The 18,418-nt window shown below is 33.4% G+C and overlaps 1 protein-coding gene across 1 annotated transcript in view; it reads left to right on the forward strand.

Moving 5' to 3' along the window:
* The window catches only part of kif19 (kinesin family member 19), a 79,299-nt gene that overhangs the window by 35,647 nt on the left and 25,234 nt on the right, over positions 1–18,418 (forward strand). Inside the window, exons 3-5 of the mRNA XM_056470047.1 lie at positions 10,254–10,364; positions 10,587–10,674; positions 14,299–14,435. Coding sequence (XP_056326022.1) covers positions 10,254–10,364; positions 10,587–10,674; positions 14,299–14,435 — 336 coding nt within the window. The remainder of the gene's footprint in view (positions 1–10,253; positions 10,365–10,586; positions 10,675–14,298; positions 14,436–18,418) is intronic.

The raw sequence follows: 18,418 nt of genomic DNA on the forward strand, positions 1-18,418 counted from the left end.
CAGGAGCTCTTCTGAGAAAAGTAATTACAAGGCCAGCAAAAGATGAATGTCTTCTAGCGTACAATGCAACCGATACGCCTGTTAGCATTCATAACGAGACTCTGAGCTTTCTCATGTCTGACTGCCTAACTAGCTTATCAGAGAAAGTGTGTATTTAGAGATCTTCTGTCTGTGAGGTCAGTCGTCCTCCCACTGCCCATCTTGCCTGTTCTGAAACACGGGGCAATTTTTTAAAGGGCAAAATTTTAATATTGCATACAAAATTTGAGAATAGAGGACTGATGATTTCATCTTATGTTTTTATCTCATGTGTGTCTAGAGAATAAATGTTATCACTTCCTGGAAAAATAAAGCAATATATGATTGATAAAAAAATATCTCTTCCTCAATATCTCTTTTTTTTTCTCCATAGTAAATAAGTTGCACCTCAGATTGGCAAACAACACACAGGAAAACTCTGTTATCTTGTATTTGGAGGCAGTTTCTGGTTGTAAGTTATTGCGTGAGATGATTCTAGGAGGTGACAAGATCATTTTGAGGATGGACTTTTTGAGGATGGACTTTTTAATGAAATATTTAAACAATTGAGTGATTAAGATGAAAGTTAGATCCAATCCTTACTGTCACCTTTGTGACACATCTTCAGTTGGCTCCTACTTGTATGTTTTGGAATGCCCAGTGGTGGGTTTTTGGGGGGAAATTTGTATGCTCTACTCTTTTGGATTTTCTACATGTAGACATACCTCGAAAAACAAGTCCTCAATAAAGGACCTTATCAGCTACGAGCACTGCTGCTGAAAACAAAGCTATGTTGAAATTATGGATTGAACTATTCACTACCCCAACTTTTACTTGGTTATCAGATTTGAGAGCCATTGCCACTGCCAGGCTTAACGGCATAAAAGACAATACTATTCGAAGCTGGACCAATATTGCTGTGATGTTGCTGGACAAACTTAAAAGATGACATTCCTATCATATACAGTATATGTGATCTCTAGCTTTATATATATTTGAATTGATTTTTTTTTGTACAAATGGACTATGTAATCCAAATGCATCTGTATATAGTTATACTATATATATATGTATGTATATGTGTCATAATTTGAATAAATTATTAATCTTAAAAAAACATTTCAATAATTTTTTTTTTTCAATTCATCTTTATTTGTATAGCACTTTTACAATATAGATTGTGTCAAAGCAGCTTCACATAGAAGATTATGGTAAATTGAAAGAGTGTCAGTTCAGTTTTCAGTGTTGAAGTTCAGTTCAGTGTGGTTTATTATTCACTGCTGAGAGTCCAAACACTGAAGAGCAAATCCATCGATGTGCAGCTCCACAAGTCCCGAACCATGCAAGCCAGTGGCGACAGCAGCGAGGAACAAATTTTAGCAATTGGAGAAAGTAAAGGAAAAAAAAACCTTGAGGAAAAACCAGGCTCAGTTGGGCATGACCATTTCTCCTATGGCCAAACGTCTTGTGCAGAGCTGCAGTCTAGGTGCCGGAGGCTGGAGAACGCTAGACGTCCATCGTGGAGAAGCTACTGTTGGGAGAGGTCACCGGCTGATGTACAGGCTAGCCCTTCAGGATCAATGCGAGGACTCATCTGTCACTGGGGTCTTACAGGAATCAGTCTCATGCTCTCCACTCCTCCATGACCACCACAGCAGCTGCCCAGGACACATTTGTTTGAGATGTGATCAGTTTACTTGTTAGTCTAGTTCAGGGGTGTCCAAACTCAGTCCTGGAGGGGCTGTATCCTGCTAAGTATCCTGCTCTAACTTGCCTCAACACACCTGCAATGGTGTTTCTAGAAAGCCTAGTAAGAGCTTGATTAGCTAGCCCAGGTGTGTCTGATTGGAGTTGGAACTAAACTTTGTAGGACACTGGCCCTTCAGGACCGAGATTGGGCAACCCTGGTCTCGTTAAGCAGGTCGCACACCAGAAGCACCTCTCGGCGGCATGCCGCGTTGTGCCACGCGGTGCCACACAGTGCCATACATTTCAGAATTCTAAACATAGGTTTCTATCAGGGTACACACACCGGCACCGCAAGTCACCCAGCCACGACTCAGGACACTGTTCATTTCTCTGCTGTGCCACAGAGCACCATCTGATTAGTTTCATATTAAATATCATGCGATTGTCCGCGTCTGGTGTGTGATACTTTTAACTGTCATGTGCGCGCCGTGTCGCGGCGCCAAGCAGCACTTCCGGTGTTCGACCTGCTTTATTCAAAATCACAACATTTTTTTGATGCACATTATGGATTTTCTTTGAAAATGTGCTTCCATCATAGTTTATGGACATTTGAAAAAATCTGAATAAAATTGTAGTTGTGTGTGCAATTTGATAGTTTAAGCTCATCTTGTAGTTTTTTATTCAATGTTTTTTCTGTGCAAAATAAAAAACAAACTGCATAAAAGTTGGATTTAAATATTTACCCAACTTTCGGTTTGTCCATATTTGAACCAACATTGGGTTAATACAACCGCCCAAAATAGGTGGATGGAATCATAGCTAGTGTTTGTCTGCAAGTTTGTGATGTAGTCCAACACACTCCATACAGTAGCTAGTACTAGGATTGGGTACCATGACCAACAGTATATAATCAGTATGTAGTTGGAACTAATGAAAATGTTTTGGAGCCAATTAAAAGACTGAGGTGTTGAATGAAAACAGGGGCACAGGAAATGACTGGAAAGGGCTTATTTTTTTTAAGTATTCAATAGACTACATTTGTAAATCAGTAACCAAGTACAATAAATATTACATAACTGTAATCTAATGGGGAAATAATTTTTAACCTGACACAAAGTTCAGGGTTTTTTTGTTTATTAGAAATTCAGTAATGTCTCATTTCACGTAACATTTTTAGAAAACGTGTAAACTGGAGAAGGATGGTTATAATCATACATACAGTATAGCAAAAAAATAATTTGGTAATGCAACCCAGACTCATTGAAGATATGTGCCCAGGGCTAAATTTTTTGAGAACCGAGAAATACCTGGACTACATGTACTTGCAGTGTTTGTTTTCAAATACCTTACTGGGGCACGTTTTCTCATTCATGCCATTTCTTGTAAATCCATCAGAGGCCACTGTGTATATTTCTACCAATCTTATTGTTCTTTTCGCAAGCATCCATCAAGAAACTGTTAGACAATTTCACACTGCTTTATTGGGGTTTTATTTTACCTGGTTTCTTGAACCACCCCTTTCCAGACTCAGACCCCGGTCTCGATCCAAGTTTTCAAGTATGGCGTTGTATGTGGCAATCTACCAAGCAAACATACGGAGGTAAGCGGTCAGTTGTTCTGCCCCATAGCATTTGATTTACACACAAAATGTAGCCATATGTACCCGCAAGCACATATTTCCCGGTTCCAAAAAATGTAGCCCTGGGCACATATTTGCAATGAGTCTGTGTTACCTTAATATCATCCAAGATCATTTAAGGAGTCTTTTTCTGTGCTTTAGCTGAGTCAGTGCTACTTCCAATTTAAAATAATCAGTTTTGCATCAATATCACACACACACAAACACACATACAAAACAATACGCAATCCTAGTATAACTACTGTAAGCCTTCATTGCTCACAATCTTCATGGAAACATCTTCTAATAACGCACATATGATATGTTGATATACCTTCACCTTGTGGTTGTTTATGAGGGTTTTGTTTACGATGAGTGCTTTCCACCATATGGTGCATGAGTTTATGTTATCTTAGCGTTCACACTGTGACAGCTGTAGAGTGGCAGTTTGGCCAGTCTTAATGTTCTTAAGATACCAGTGCCAGTATAGTTTACGTGGCACGAGAGAATGACGCACTGTAATCAGTATTGGGTCACTGATCATGTTCCACTCACCTGAAATGGTCCCTGCTCTTGATAAAGGGTGGTACTGTACACCTACTGTACGTTCTCATGTGAAGCTGCAGTCGGACACAGGCGATGATGTGACAATGGTCTTATCATGGCTGTAAAGAGTCCAATTGCTTACATTAAAGACTGTTCTCATTCCTTTGTCACATGATAATGCCATTAAAAAAAATAAATAATTGATTTAATGTATATATGTTTATTTATTTATTTATTTATTATGTGTATTACTTATTTAATATTTAAGACTTGTAGCATGTTATTTTTTCTTGTAGCTTTAATAAATAAAATGTTTTGGTTTTGTTTTGTTTAAAGTCTCTTATGCTCAAAAAGGTTTCTTTACTCTAAAAGACATGCTGTGTCTTTTTTAATGGACAAATCCAAAGATAGAATCATTTTAATTACATTTAAAGGGCACCTATGATGAAAATAATCTTTTGTAAGCAGTTTGGACAGAACTGTGTAGGTATAGTGTGTCCACAGTCATATTGGGGTGATATGAACACAATAAAGGCTCATACACACCTGGACGCTTTTCGATTGCGTTTATCGTCAGCGTTTTTCGAGATGTTTTTCCTGATTCAAACCCAAACGATTTTCACTGGCGTCGAGCAGAAGAGTATGCAAAATCCCTCCTTGATGTTAGATGGCACTACACAACTTTAAGCTTCTGACTTCTTCTTGTAACACAGAAGAAGAAAACAGAAAGTTGACATGCTTGTTGTTATGGATGGTTCAAGTAGTAGCTTCAGCTCTAGCGATGAAGAAATGATTATTGTTCTACATTGAAATATTGCAATAAGCAGCTCCATGTTCATAACGCCTCTGGGCATCTTCTTCAATGTGTGCTCGCATTGACTGTTCCAAGTACAGTAAACAGCCTCCAAGTGCTGTTTACTGTAACTTCAGCAGCTCCATGCACTTGAACAAAAGTGCCAATCTGATTGGTGGAGAAGGTTCTGACATGATGCGTCAAAACAAAAAAAGGATTATGAGGCGTTTCTTAAAAAATGACGCTTTTTGCACGATCACATTGGCTCTCTTTATTTAGTCATGAGGCATTAAACGCAGATGGAAAACGCGAGCAAAAAGCATTCCGGTGTGCACGGGCCTTAAGTCTCCTTTTTTATTTCCTGACATTAAAATAGGATCCAAATCGCTCCCATTTTGAGGCCCTTCGCAACGTGACGTAGGAGTGCGGTTTTCCCACTCACTGAATTGATTGACAGCCACGAATTAACATATCTCAGTAATAATGCGTATAATCATATCAACAAGACAGGACGTGCCAAAGCAACCAGGATTAAAAGATCTGTTCATCTCTCTGTGATCATCAATTATCATCAAATGTGATCAAGAATGAGTTTTACAAGTTTAACACTTTTTTAAAACAGTGCATGTTTGTAATGAATTACAGCGATTTTACTGTCTTTACTTTATCAGCACAGCCGCATGTCAGTTCAATTATAAAAGAAGATGCTTGAATCTCGGTTTGTGGACGTTAAATCAGGTTTATTTTGTACATTAACATAACAGATATCCATACAGCAGTGGAGAATAACCTGTAGCCTGTCACATTTGTGTGCGAAAACAGTGTAAAGTTAAACATGTGCGCTGTGTGTGTGTGACGACATTATGTGTGACTCATCGTTGCAGAAAGGCTTGAATTAACTCCACAACAAATACATCAAATAATCATTGGGAAAGTTCTTACTGTAGTGTTTCTCACAAACGTTACATGAAATCTGCTTCCTTCATGTCTGTCACTGTGCTGTTTATCTGACGCAGCCGAGCCGGAGTCTGAGACACACTCTGACAGGCATGTGGAAACAGTGAGCGTTAAAGGCACAGGCAACAAAAACAGCTAGAGTGTGTTCAGAGAAGAAAATCCCAATATTCTGAAAGGTCTAATAAATAATCTGATGGGTGTTTTGAGCTGAAACTTTACAGACACATTCTGAAGACACAAAAGACCTATCTTAACTCTTGAAAAATAGCTAAAATAGGTGCCCTTTAAATGACATTCTTTAACCTAACTATTGGGATTTGTCCAGAGTTAAATCACCCCAGCATTTTTGAGAGTTGTATTGATGAAAAATTACTGTAAATGTAAATGTTGTTAAAAATTATTATTATTATATTATTCATTCATTCATTTTCCTTCGGCTTAGTCATATATTTATCAGGGGTCCTCACAGCGCAATGAACCACCAACTATACCAGAATATATTTTTTTTTTACAGCGGATGCCCTTTTAGCTGCAACTCAGTACTGGGAAACACACTTTCATACACGCTCATACACTACTGCTAATTTAGTTCATCCAATTCACCTATACCACATGTCTTTGGACTGTGGGTGAAGCCGGAGCACCCGGAGGAAACCAATACCAACACGGAGTGAACATGCAAACTCCACACAGAAATGCCTACTGACCCAGCCAGGACTCGAACCAATGACCTTCTTGCTGTGAGGCGACAGTGCTAACCACTGAGCCACTGTGCTATCCCACCTTTATACTATTTTTATTTTAAATCAGAATTTTCAGCATGATTATTCCTAATTATTCTCCAGGAATTATGCCAACTTAATGCTTAATAAACTTTTTCAGTTTTCAATGTTTGAAACAACTTGTTGCTTGATAAACTGATACATTTATTTTAGCCATCTTTTTAAATAAAGTTACAGACTTTAAACTTTTAAATATTAGTGTTTCTTTACCCCTTTCTGTCTTGTTTCATTTAATAACCAAGCATAACTAAAAAAAAAAACAGTATTGTACAGGACATATCATCTATTCGATTAGACAACTGCAGACAATTGCAAGTTATGTATTTGTGTCCCCTTTTCCACCTCTACCTCTCTGTCATCTGTGTCCTCACCCAATCTTTTCTCCTTCATCTCAGTGTTTGCATTATGGAGCTCTATAATTGTCCTCTTTTAAAAGTCAGATCTCCTCTGCTGCATTTCAATCAAGAGGCTTCAAAGAGAACGACTTGTTTGTGTGTTTGAATGGGTCGTTAGATAATATGGGTGTGTTTTCTGACTTGAAAGTTCGCTTGGCACCCTCTAGATCTCATAGCACTCTTTATCTAGTGTGATTCAGCCTTGTGGTTACATTTGGACCATCAGTGCTGCCTATGGACTCATTTGAATACCACTGACCTCCACAGTAGAAGTAAAAAGCCCAGGCTCATTAAAAATACATACCCCAGCCTATATTTTTTGCGAATTGTATATAAAATGCATTGCTCTGGGGACCCTTCATTGCATGTTTCTGATGGCAAATCCACTAGAGGGCGCTGTCTGCATTTTTGTGAATTTGAAATACACTACTTTGGGTATGTTTCGTTGTACGTTTCAGACACACATCCCTCTTGTACACATTCACAAAAAACAGGGCTTATCGTACAGATCACCTTGCAAACTACTGACCTAAACCCAACCAATAGTTATTTCAAAAGTAAACATTAGAGAAAAATGCGCTGCGATTGTATAGTATTAACTTGCTTCACCAGACTCAAGTTGTCCATATAGAGTTTGATTACAGATCATAGACACAAGATGTTTTGTGATATTTATTTGGTGTTGTGCAAATAACTGAACAAAAATTAGCCTTTATTCATCAAAAATATGTTCCTGTAAATTAGGGCTGCATGATATTAGAAAAAATCACGATGCAATATTTTATTTTATATATTACAATAAACTGTATTTATACAATTTTACCAAATGACTTGACTTGAGCATTTTTTGGAAATAATTTTTGGTTTAATTATTGCTATTACAATTAAAACATTCCAATATTTTATTTTATATATTACAATATACTGTATCTATACAATTTCACCAAATGACTTTACTTGAGCACTATTTGGAAATCTTTTTTGGTTCAATACTTGCTGTTAACAAACCATTAACTAAGATATTTGCTTCAAAACAACTCCTAATTAGCTTTTTATTAATAGTTATGAAGGAAGTTTAGGTGTTGGGTAGGGATTTAGGATAAGATCATGCACAATATGTAGTTTATAAGTACATCTCAATAACATGCATTATAATAAGCAGCTAGATAATTTTGAGAATTGGTCCGTAAAGGATTACCAAAGTTGCACATTTTCATAGATTGGTTGGGATAATTCTGTAGATAAGTTAAACATGCATAAAATGTAATAAATTACAAGCATAGACTAATATAATAAAGCAGAGATAAATGTGAAATAAACAGTGCTTTATGGTTTTCTAAATGTATAAATTACTCTAAAGTCTTTACTGTAAATATAAATCAATAAATAATTCTTTATTAAACTTCAATTTTGTAAATTAATGGAGATTAATGCCTGAATGCATTAATCTCTCTCTACAAAAAACATTATTAACTTTCACTCCCTTATTGTTAAACTCTGCAGTGACTCCATAAAGCTCATGTTCTGAACTTTGACTCTTGCTCAACTATAATCCCAACTCAACTCAAACTGTGCAGCCCTACTGTAATGATCATTTATTGTGAAAATGAACAAATTGTTTGCATCATATTGCCCCGCAGCGTTCATTTTACCTAAAAACAGACACATGTATGTTTAAATAATTTTTCGGGAGGTTTCAGCAGGCTGAATCATGTATTTCCAATGGACCTGTTGTGCACAATTGGAAGCTCAATTACTGTAGATCTGGAGCCTTCCATCATGGTGTGCTTGCTTCTTTCTATTAGTCATATCTTTTATGTGGACCCATTATGATTTTTCCTTTCAGATATGTTTTGGGGCACCCTGTGTCACTGTAACCAAAGTAAATAACCTGTGTAGTTAATGTGAAATGATGACAAGCTGTGATAATCAGCAAACCCTATTGTCAGGTAGAGAGGAATAGGCTAAAATGGTTTTATGCTTAGTTTTGAAATATGCTTTGTTAGGTTATGCAGAGCATATATAAAAGAAGAAACCAGACCATTTGAACCCTCAAGCACATCTTATACACTGTAAAAAAGCAGTAATCTGTAAATTAGCAGTTTTCTGTATTTTGTAATTCATGTTTTTATTTCCCCCCTTTATTTAGGCTTTTCAATTGCATTATGGGACCTGATGTTTCTTCCAACAACTTCTAACTTGAAAAGTTCAAAAAAGTGACTTTTATTAAGGTTTTTAATAGTTTAAAGGGATTTATTGTCTGGGTTAGTGTTGTATATTAAGGTACAAAAACCTTGTAATAAACTGCCAGTACATTTTCAGTTATTTTACAGACTTCTTTCTATAAATATTATTTCTTATACATTATTTCAAACTACTAAAATGTCAATAAAAGTCAATTTGTTAAACTGTAGAGTCGAATTTTCAACATCAAAAGTCGACAGAGCAGAGATCAAGATCTCATAATGCAATTCACAACCATAAATAAATAAAAAACACTTGTGAATCAAGTGAAAGATATTTTTGCACAAATGTCTCAAGTGTGACAATAAATTATTATTAATATTTTTTACAAATGTTATATAACTGTCTATAATTATAATATAACTGTCTGTCAATTTATGTTTCTTTTGTATTTTTAAAATGTTTTTATCTCTAAAAGTACAAATGAAAAAAAAAAGTCAAGATTGAAGTATTAAGTATGGGGATAAATTATGAAGTTGTACTTCTTTTTGTTAAATCAAGTCCTCTTTTGTGTGCATGTGTGTGTGTTCACATGGCAAACTTAGAAATAAGTAGTCTTATTTGTCAGTCTTGAACTGCTCAGATTAAGGGAACTATTTTAAAATGTCCTTAAGGAATATAAATATAATAAAAAATAATTAATATATTAATATATATATATATATATATATATATATATATATATATATATATATATATATATATATATATATATATATATATATATATATATATATATATATATATATATATATATATATATATATATATATTATTTAAAAAAAATGCTTGCTCTGTTAAACATCACTTGGGATGACTAATAATTTTGTCATGAACTGTATCATTGTATGTGGGAATATACAGTCGGGGGTATGTAGATGGATGGGTTGGTACTTTATGGTAAATAAATCAGGACAGTAAATCAGGACAGTAGGAAAGTACATCGCATAGATAGATAGATAGATAGATAGATAGATAGATAGATAGATAGATAGATAGATAGATAGATAGATAGATAGATAGATAGATAGATAGATAGATACAGACAGACAGACAGACAGACAGACAGACAGACAGACAGACAGACAGTTCTAACTATTGAGCCACTGTGTCATCCTATAGATAATTTTTTTTTCCAAAAATTTATTTGTAGCCTATTGAAACTTGATCCAATACTCCTACTCACATTTATTCCTCTTTCTCATTGTCAGATGGTGGTGTTGATGGACCCCATGGAGGATCCAGATGATATTCTTCGAGCTCATCGATCCAGAGAGAAGACTTATATGTTTGACGTGGCCTTCGATTATTCAGCCACGCAGGCAAGTCCGTTCTGTGCTTGTGTTGTGTGTGTTTGAAAAGGCAGAATGAATCAACCAAAGTTAAGATGCTTTGAAAGAGATCACTTTTGTGTGCCTATTGTGTGTGTTCTTACTCTGATCAATTATGTACAATCTGTGTGCTTGAATGGAACAGTTTGAATGAAAGCTTCCCTGAAATACTCAAAGGCCTCAGTTATATGTGTTTTCTTGTGTGTTGTTTAGGACGAGGTGTACAGGTACACCACTAAAGGCTTGATTGAAGGACTCATATCAGGGTACAACGCCACTGTTTTTGCCTACGGACCCACAGGTCAGTATAGATATCTTTCTTCTTACCTAACTAGAGGGATTTTTTTTTTTCTGCTATATATTTCTGGGGTTTAAAGAGACATCCTCCTTCTGAAGAAATCGAATGTTTACGTACTGTATATGGTCAAAATATATTAAGCAAAATATATTTTTTTCTGTTTGTAATGTTGGAGTGTTTTATATTATACAACAAACTTTTCAATAAAAAGTCTATACAGTTGAAGACTCAATTATTAGACCTCCTGTGATGTGTAATGTATTTATTTAATAAATGGTTCTGTTCTCAGTTCTTCTCAAGTGCTGTTTAACAGAGATTATTTTATATGATATTTGTATTTATTTAGTCATATTTTGCTACTTTTTTGCAGGTAAATTAGGCAAGTCTTTGGACAATGGTGGTTTGTTCTGTAGCCAATCACAAAACAAAAATATTTACTCAGGGTGGCTAATAATATTGATATTAACAGTTTTTAAAATATTTTTATTTTTATCTTATTTAAATTTGTTTTATTTTATTATTTTGTTTTGTTTTCTTCTCTTCAGATGTTAATATAATGCTATACAACAGTCCCAACCTTTTTTATCACCGCAGACCGGTCAACGCTTGACAATATCACTGGGCTTTTTCCCCTTAGCAAAGAAACTTTCCAAAGACATCTTCTGTTTCTTACTCATTTTGCTGCTTGTGGGTTAAATTTGGGTGCTCAAGTGACCAAGATGTAAGCAAGGGAATACAGTCATTTTTCAAAATAAATGATCGTTCAGACTAATAAATAAAACGGAAATAATTAATGATTTCTTGTGCGGTTTGGTACCAATTGATCTGCGGACCTTGGTTGAGGACCACTGCTATACAATACTTTTTCTCAAATATATTTAATTTTATTTTTTTTAATTTAATTTAATTTTAAATTTTATTATTTCATTTTATTTTATTGATTTCTTCAGATGTTAATATAATGCTATACAATGCCTTTTTATTTCTTTTAATTTAATTGTATTTCTTTTTATTTAATTTTATTTTATTTCATTGTTTTCTTCAGATGTTAATATAATGTGAATACAATTTTATACAATATTTTTCCCAAATATTAATTTAAATTTAAATTTAAATTTAAATTTAAATTTAAATTTAAATTTAAATTTAAATTTAAATTTAAATTTAAATTTTATTTTATTTTATTTTATTTTATTTTATTTTATTTTATTTTATTTTATTTTAAATATTTAACAAATATACTAAATATTATTAAAGAAAAGCTTGCTCTGCTTAACATCATTTGGGAAAAGTTTGAAAAATAATTACAATTTCACAGGTTAATATTTTTGGCTTCAACTGTATGTTTGTATACAAGAATATACAGTAGGGAGGTAAGATGAATAGGTAGGTATTATATGGTAAAGTAAATCAACACAGTAAAGCAGTACAGTAGGAAAGAACACGGTATTTTATAGATGGATGGATGGATGGATGGATGGATAAGTGGATGGATGAGTGGAAATGTAGTAAAAATCACAGACACTCAGTCACGACTAGGGCACACAGATTAGCCTTATTCTTATTCTGATCTTCTTTTCTGTTCTGTCAACAAAGTCACATGCACTGTTTCCACAAAAAGACCACGCGACCAACTATAGCACATCACGCTTTATAGATGTTGGCATATGTTCATGAATACATTATGTGTGATCATCTCACTGTATTTCATCACACCAGTCAATAATGCATTATCATATTTCAACAAAACAAAACAAAACAATTGAAGGCCTGTTGTTGTGCTGTTTCAAAATGAATCACAGTTCATTCCTGGAAAGCAGATGTCTGTACCGGCCTGCACTAATCTGTCCTCGGAGTGACTCTTACTGACTGTTCCTGTTCCTGGCCGTGGCTAAATAAAGCTTAGAGGGCGCAAAATCTGAGCTCAGCCTGACGGGGATAAAAGCCACCTGTAAACATTATGTTTCATTGACTGTGACTCATCTCACACCTGTGCCTTGTGTTTACCTTACGTCACGCTAATAAACATATACTGTATGCTAATTGTCTACTATTATTTCACATTTATCACATTTATGAATCAGCTTTCTGCTGGTAGGCTTGTTCTGTGTCAGACGTATCAGAAAGATAATATAAATGCAATAAATTAAGAACAATTTGATATTTTATTTTATTTTATTGTGATGTTAAAATAATGAAATATATTACTAGATCACAAAGAGTTTAATTTAATTTAATTTAATTTAATTTAATTTAATTTAATTTAATTTAATTTAATTTAATTTAATTTAATTTAATTTAATTTAATTTAATTTAATTTAATTTAATTTAATTTAATTTAATTTAATTTAATTTAATAATTTTAGTTTAGTTTGGTTTATTTCGTTGAGATGTTAAAATAATCCAATACAATACTGGGACACAAAGATTTTTTTTTTTATTTTGTTTGATTTAATTAAATTTTATTTTAGTTTAGTTTATTTTATTGAGATGTTAAAATAATGCAATGCAATATGTGGTCGCAACAATTTTATTATTTTATTTTATTCCAATGTTATAAAAATGCAATACAAAACAGAGTCACAACATTTTTTTTATTATTATTATTATTATTATTATTATTATTATTATTATTATTATTATTGAGTATAATTTTTATTTATTGTTTTTAGATGGTAAAATAAATCAGTATAGTATTGGGTCATACAGTTTTTGTATTAATTTGATTTGATTTTGGTTGTATTTTATTTTATTGTTTTTATATGGTAAAATAAAGCAGTATAATGTTGAATCATAATTTTTTTTATTTAATTTTATTACATTTTATTTTTAGTTGTAATTTATTTTATTTTATTTTTTAGATGGTAAAATAAAGCAGTATAATATTGGGTCATACAATTTTTTTGTTTATTTTTATTGCATTTTTTGTATTTTATTTTATTTTATTTTTTTAGATGATAAAATAAAGCAGTATAATATTGGGCCATACATTTTTTTTAATTGTATTTTTTGTATTTTATTTTATTTTATTTTTTAGATGGTAAAATAAAGCAGTATAATATTGGGTCATACAATTTTGTATTTATTTTTATTGTATTTTTTGTATTTTATTTTATTTATTTTTTTAGATGATAAAATAAAGCAGTATAATATTGGGTCATACAATTTTTTATTTATTTTTGTTGTATTTTTTGTATTTTATTTTATTTTATTTTTTAGATGGTAAAATAAAGCAGTATAATATTGGGTCATACAATTTTTTATTTATTTTTGATGTATTTTTTGTATTTATTTATTTATTTATTTTTTAATGGTAAAATGAAACAGTATAATATTGGGTCATACAGGTTTTTATTCATGTAATTTTATTTTAGGTTTATTTTATTTTTATTTTATTGCTTTTAGATGGTAAAAAAGCAGTAAAATATTGGATCATACAGTATTATTTTGTATATAAATTTTATTTTATTATTATTATACAGTAAAATAATACAAAATACGACTGGGTCACAAAGTAATTTAATTTCATTTGAAAAATATTGCATACTTTATATGGCATTCTAAAAATCAGGCAAGTAATTGATGATTTTTTATTGTGTTAATAAAGATTTGTATGTGTGTGTACAGGTTGTGGGAAGACTTACACCATGCTGGGAACAGACAGAGAACCTGGCATCTACGTTCGGACATTAAACGACCTGTTCAAAGCCATTGAAGAAACCAGTGATGACATGCAGTACAGCGTCTCCATGTCCTACTTAGAGGTCAGATTTTAATTAAACGCTAAATAGATTTAGTTTTATTTAGATATTTTCATGTTGTGGCTCTTTAACTTCCCTAATGATAATGTCACTCTTCCTCAATGCAAAACAAATGCAAAATCATTCAGTTTTAAATATGAATAAATGGTAACAGCTTAAGTGTTATGTGATAAGACAATCAACAGGCTTGTGAGGAGCGACTGAAATCCTGTGTGTTTATCAGCTCTGTTTGCACGAAGGAGGGGTAAATCTTGTCAGATTAGCGACTGTCTCAGCATCTTTGATTAGACTGATGTTGTATTGATACTAGAAAGCTTGTTCTCCCACTGAGTTGTGATTGGTTTGTCCAAAGTTTACTCAAAACAAATGCGCGCGTCTCGGATTCCTCCCTATCATATCCAGGCTAGGACACATGGTAACATTCAATTCAATTCAATTCACCTTTATTTGTATAGCGCTTTTACAATGTAGATTGTGTCAAAGCAGCTTCACATAGAACATCATAGTAAATTGGAACTGTGTAGTTCAGTTTTTAGTGTTTAAGTTCAGTTCAGTTTAGCTCAGTTCAGTGTGGTTAATAATCAAGACTGAGAGTCCAAACGCTGAAGAGCAAATCCATTGATGCACAGCTCTACAGGTCCTGAAGCATGCAAGCCAGTGGCGACACCGGCGAGGGAAAAACTTCACCAATTGGCGAAAGTGAAGAATTAAGAAACCTCAAGAGAAACCAGGCTCAGTTGGGCACAACCATTTCTTATATGGCCAAACGTCTTGTGCAGAGCTGCAGTCAAGGCGCCGGAGGCTGGAGAAGCTGGATGTCAGCAAGACTCATCTGTCCCTGGAGCGTCACAGGAATCAGTCTCATGCTCTCTCCACTCCTCCATGACCACCACAGCAGCTGCTCAGGATACAGCCTGGTCTAAGATTATGGAAACCTTGGGATCATCTCATCACTGGGCTTGGATCGCATCAGTGGCGCTGCATAGTCTCTGGGGGCCTTGGGATGAGTAACCCCTGGTGGAAATAGAGAATAAAGACAATAATTAGAGTAGTGCACAGAAGTATTCAAGTACACAGAAAAAGGAAAGAACATTCAAGGTCTCTACAAAAGGCCAGAAGTGATGTCGAACATGGATATTGCCGCACTTTAACTTTTATAAAGGAGAAATAACACACTGTCAAGTGTAAGTGTCAGACACAATAGAAATGCTGCTAGACAGACTTTGATTGACAAATTGGGCAACGAGACTGTGGAGGAGAAATGTGAGATGGACAGAGAAAAAAAGGAAAGAGAATTGAAGTGGCGCTGCTGTCAGCTCAAACATATGATCTCAAATGCACACGCATCACCTGTCAACAGCACGCAGCTATTGAGTTTGAAGGCTTAACTTGAGGCGATAAAAATGCTTCCTAGAGACCAAAGTTTCATAAAGACTAAAAGTGTGAGCTCTTTTGACTTAAAAGTTTGTATCTCCGTTAAACAGAATATATAAAGGAGAGCTAATAATTCAGGAGGGAATTCAACTGTATATTTTAAATATGCTTCTAAAACTTCATGCACTCACACACTTATAATACTCAAGCTTTTGAACATACAGTTTATGTTTGACTTCTTTAGGTTAAATGGGTGTTTGGGAACTATGAGTAACTCACTCCATCCACACACAGAAAGAGCAACCTTCAGTAAACAGCACAATGCTCTCCTGTCCTCTGCTTTTCTTACACCTTCGCGTTAAAACTCCTATTTACTTTGGGCTTTTCAAACACTCAACGGTATCCTTCCCTGGAGAGACTGCCTTTTTATTCTGGGCTTCTGTGGTTTAGGTTCAGACCTCCCGGTTCGTTCTGTCACTTTTTTTTTGCTCTTTCCATCCACCTATATCTATAGCAGGTCTTCTAGTCTTCATCAGTCAATGGCGTCTTTTCATACAGTCAGAGTGACCCTAAAATTATCACATGCTTACGGCAGATCACAGTGACCTCAGTGACAGCAGTGAAATATTACGTTTGGGACGGACTTAAATTAAGCACTTTCGAGGTGGTGCTCAGGATGTGGCCTTGTTCTAAACCGGGTTGAATGAAGCTTATTGAAAATATTCTGAAATATGAAATCCCACAGTCTCAATCTCTCCACTAGCATCCTGACAACACTGCATATTACAGTGTGAGCTATAGATTATGGATTGAATATCACAAGCTGTTGAATAGGGGGTGAACAGTCTGAGAAAATAATCGAATTGCAATATGTTTTGATCAATATTGTGATTAATTTAACGTGGAGTTTTTGCAACACTTTTATGTTCTGTATTATTCAACCAACACAAGCAATAGATCATTATACAGTGTAATCAAAACAGTATGTTAATAGCTATCAAATGCAACTTGCTAACATTTTAGACTTAAGCCATCATAATTTCAGTCACACTTCACAATAAGGCTTTATTAGTTAATGTATTTGATAAATTGAACTAATTATGAACAATGCTAGTAGAGAATTTATTAATCATAGTTCTATATTTATTAATGCATTATTAACATCCAAATTCATGCTTGTTAACATTAGTTAATGCACTGTGAGTTACCATGAACTAACAACGAACACGGTTAACTAATCTGAACATGCAAGAACCTTTTAGTGCCTCCTGAATTTTTCTTCTAAACTGAGCAATTTTTTCAGGCTCCTGTGTGTAGATATAGTTATTTCACTTTTAAGGCAAAGAATAGGTTATTTACATTGCTTTTAAAGTAAAAATAACCGAACATAAACTCGGAAGGCTGAAAAAAATGCTCTTTTTAGATCAAAATTTTAGATGGCACTTAGAGGTTTTCGCATCTGAACTCTTCATATACACTACTGGTCAAAGGTTTGGAGTCAGTACGATTTTTAAATGTTTCCATAACAATAAAATAGTATTGTGAAATGTTATTGCGCTATAAAATAACTGTTCAAAAGTAGTTTATAATTTAATTTAGTAATTTATTCCAGTGATTTTAATGATGAAATTTTAGCTTCATTTGTCATGATTCACATAATTCTTCAGAAATTACTCTAATATTAATTATTATTATTATTATTATTATTATTATTATTATTATTATTATTATTATTATTATTATTATTATTATTATTATTATTATTAATGGTAATAAAGGCAATAATAACCAGAGTAATAATTTCATTTGAAACTACATACAATAAGAAAGCAGTGATTTAAAATTTTACAATTTTATTTAACAATTATAACTTTTTTTACATTCAATAAATAAAAAAAAAAACATGAAAAAAAAATTGACCCCAAACTTTGGATCAGTAGTGCACATTAACTAACTTTAACTAATACAACCTTATTGTAAAGTGTTACCATAATTTCTCAGTTATTAGTTTTATCTGTTATAACGATTAGCAATCACCTTAATCATTTTGAATCAAAAGATTGACACTTTTTAAAGAAAAACTCACTTCATTTTGACATATTATTTCTGGAAACCAGACAATATTATTTGCCTGTGCTACTTGATTTAAGAATTTTTAGATATTTAGACTAGAAATAAGACAAAAACTCTTGAGAAATAAAATAATTTTAGTACATTAATTTGCATATCACTTGACCACGGTGTATTCACAACATTTGAAATTGAAAATCTACATTCATTTTAAAAGTATTGCGGAGGATTTTGAGGGTTGTAACCTATAAAATGTCAAAAGATGAACATATGTTCATGTGATAAAACTAAATGAAAATGCACCCTGTTGTGCACTAATCGTCATGTTATCAAAAACCCCTCTCATATTTCACCAATTACACCATTTGTCCTTGTGCTTGCCTGGTACTTTGCAATGGAAAGGTCACAGATTGCACTTTCTGATATTTATGCACTGTGAGTCCCCACAGATAAAGGCATCTGTCAGATGCATGAATGTAAATGTCAAATGTGAAAATGTTCATACATAAACAATGATGCTAATCTTGAAATCTAAGCATGCT

Source organism: Danio aesculapii, chromosome 12, assembly GCF_903798145.1.
Source record: "Danio aesculapii chromosome 12, fDanAes4.1, whole genome shotgun sequence".
NCBI classification, from domain to species: Eukaryota; Metazoa; Chordata; class Actinopteri; order Cypriniformes; family Danionidae; genus Danio; species Danio aesculapii.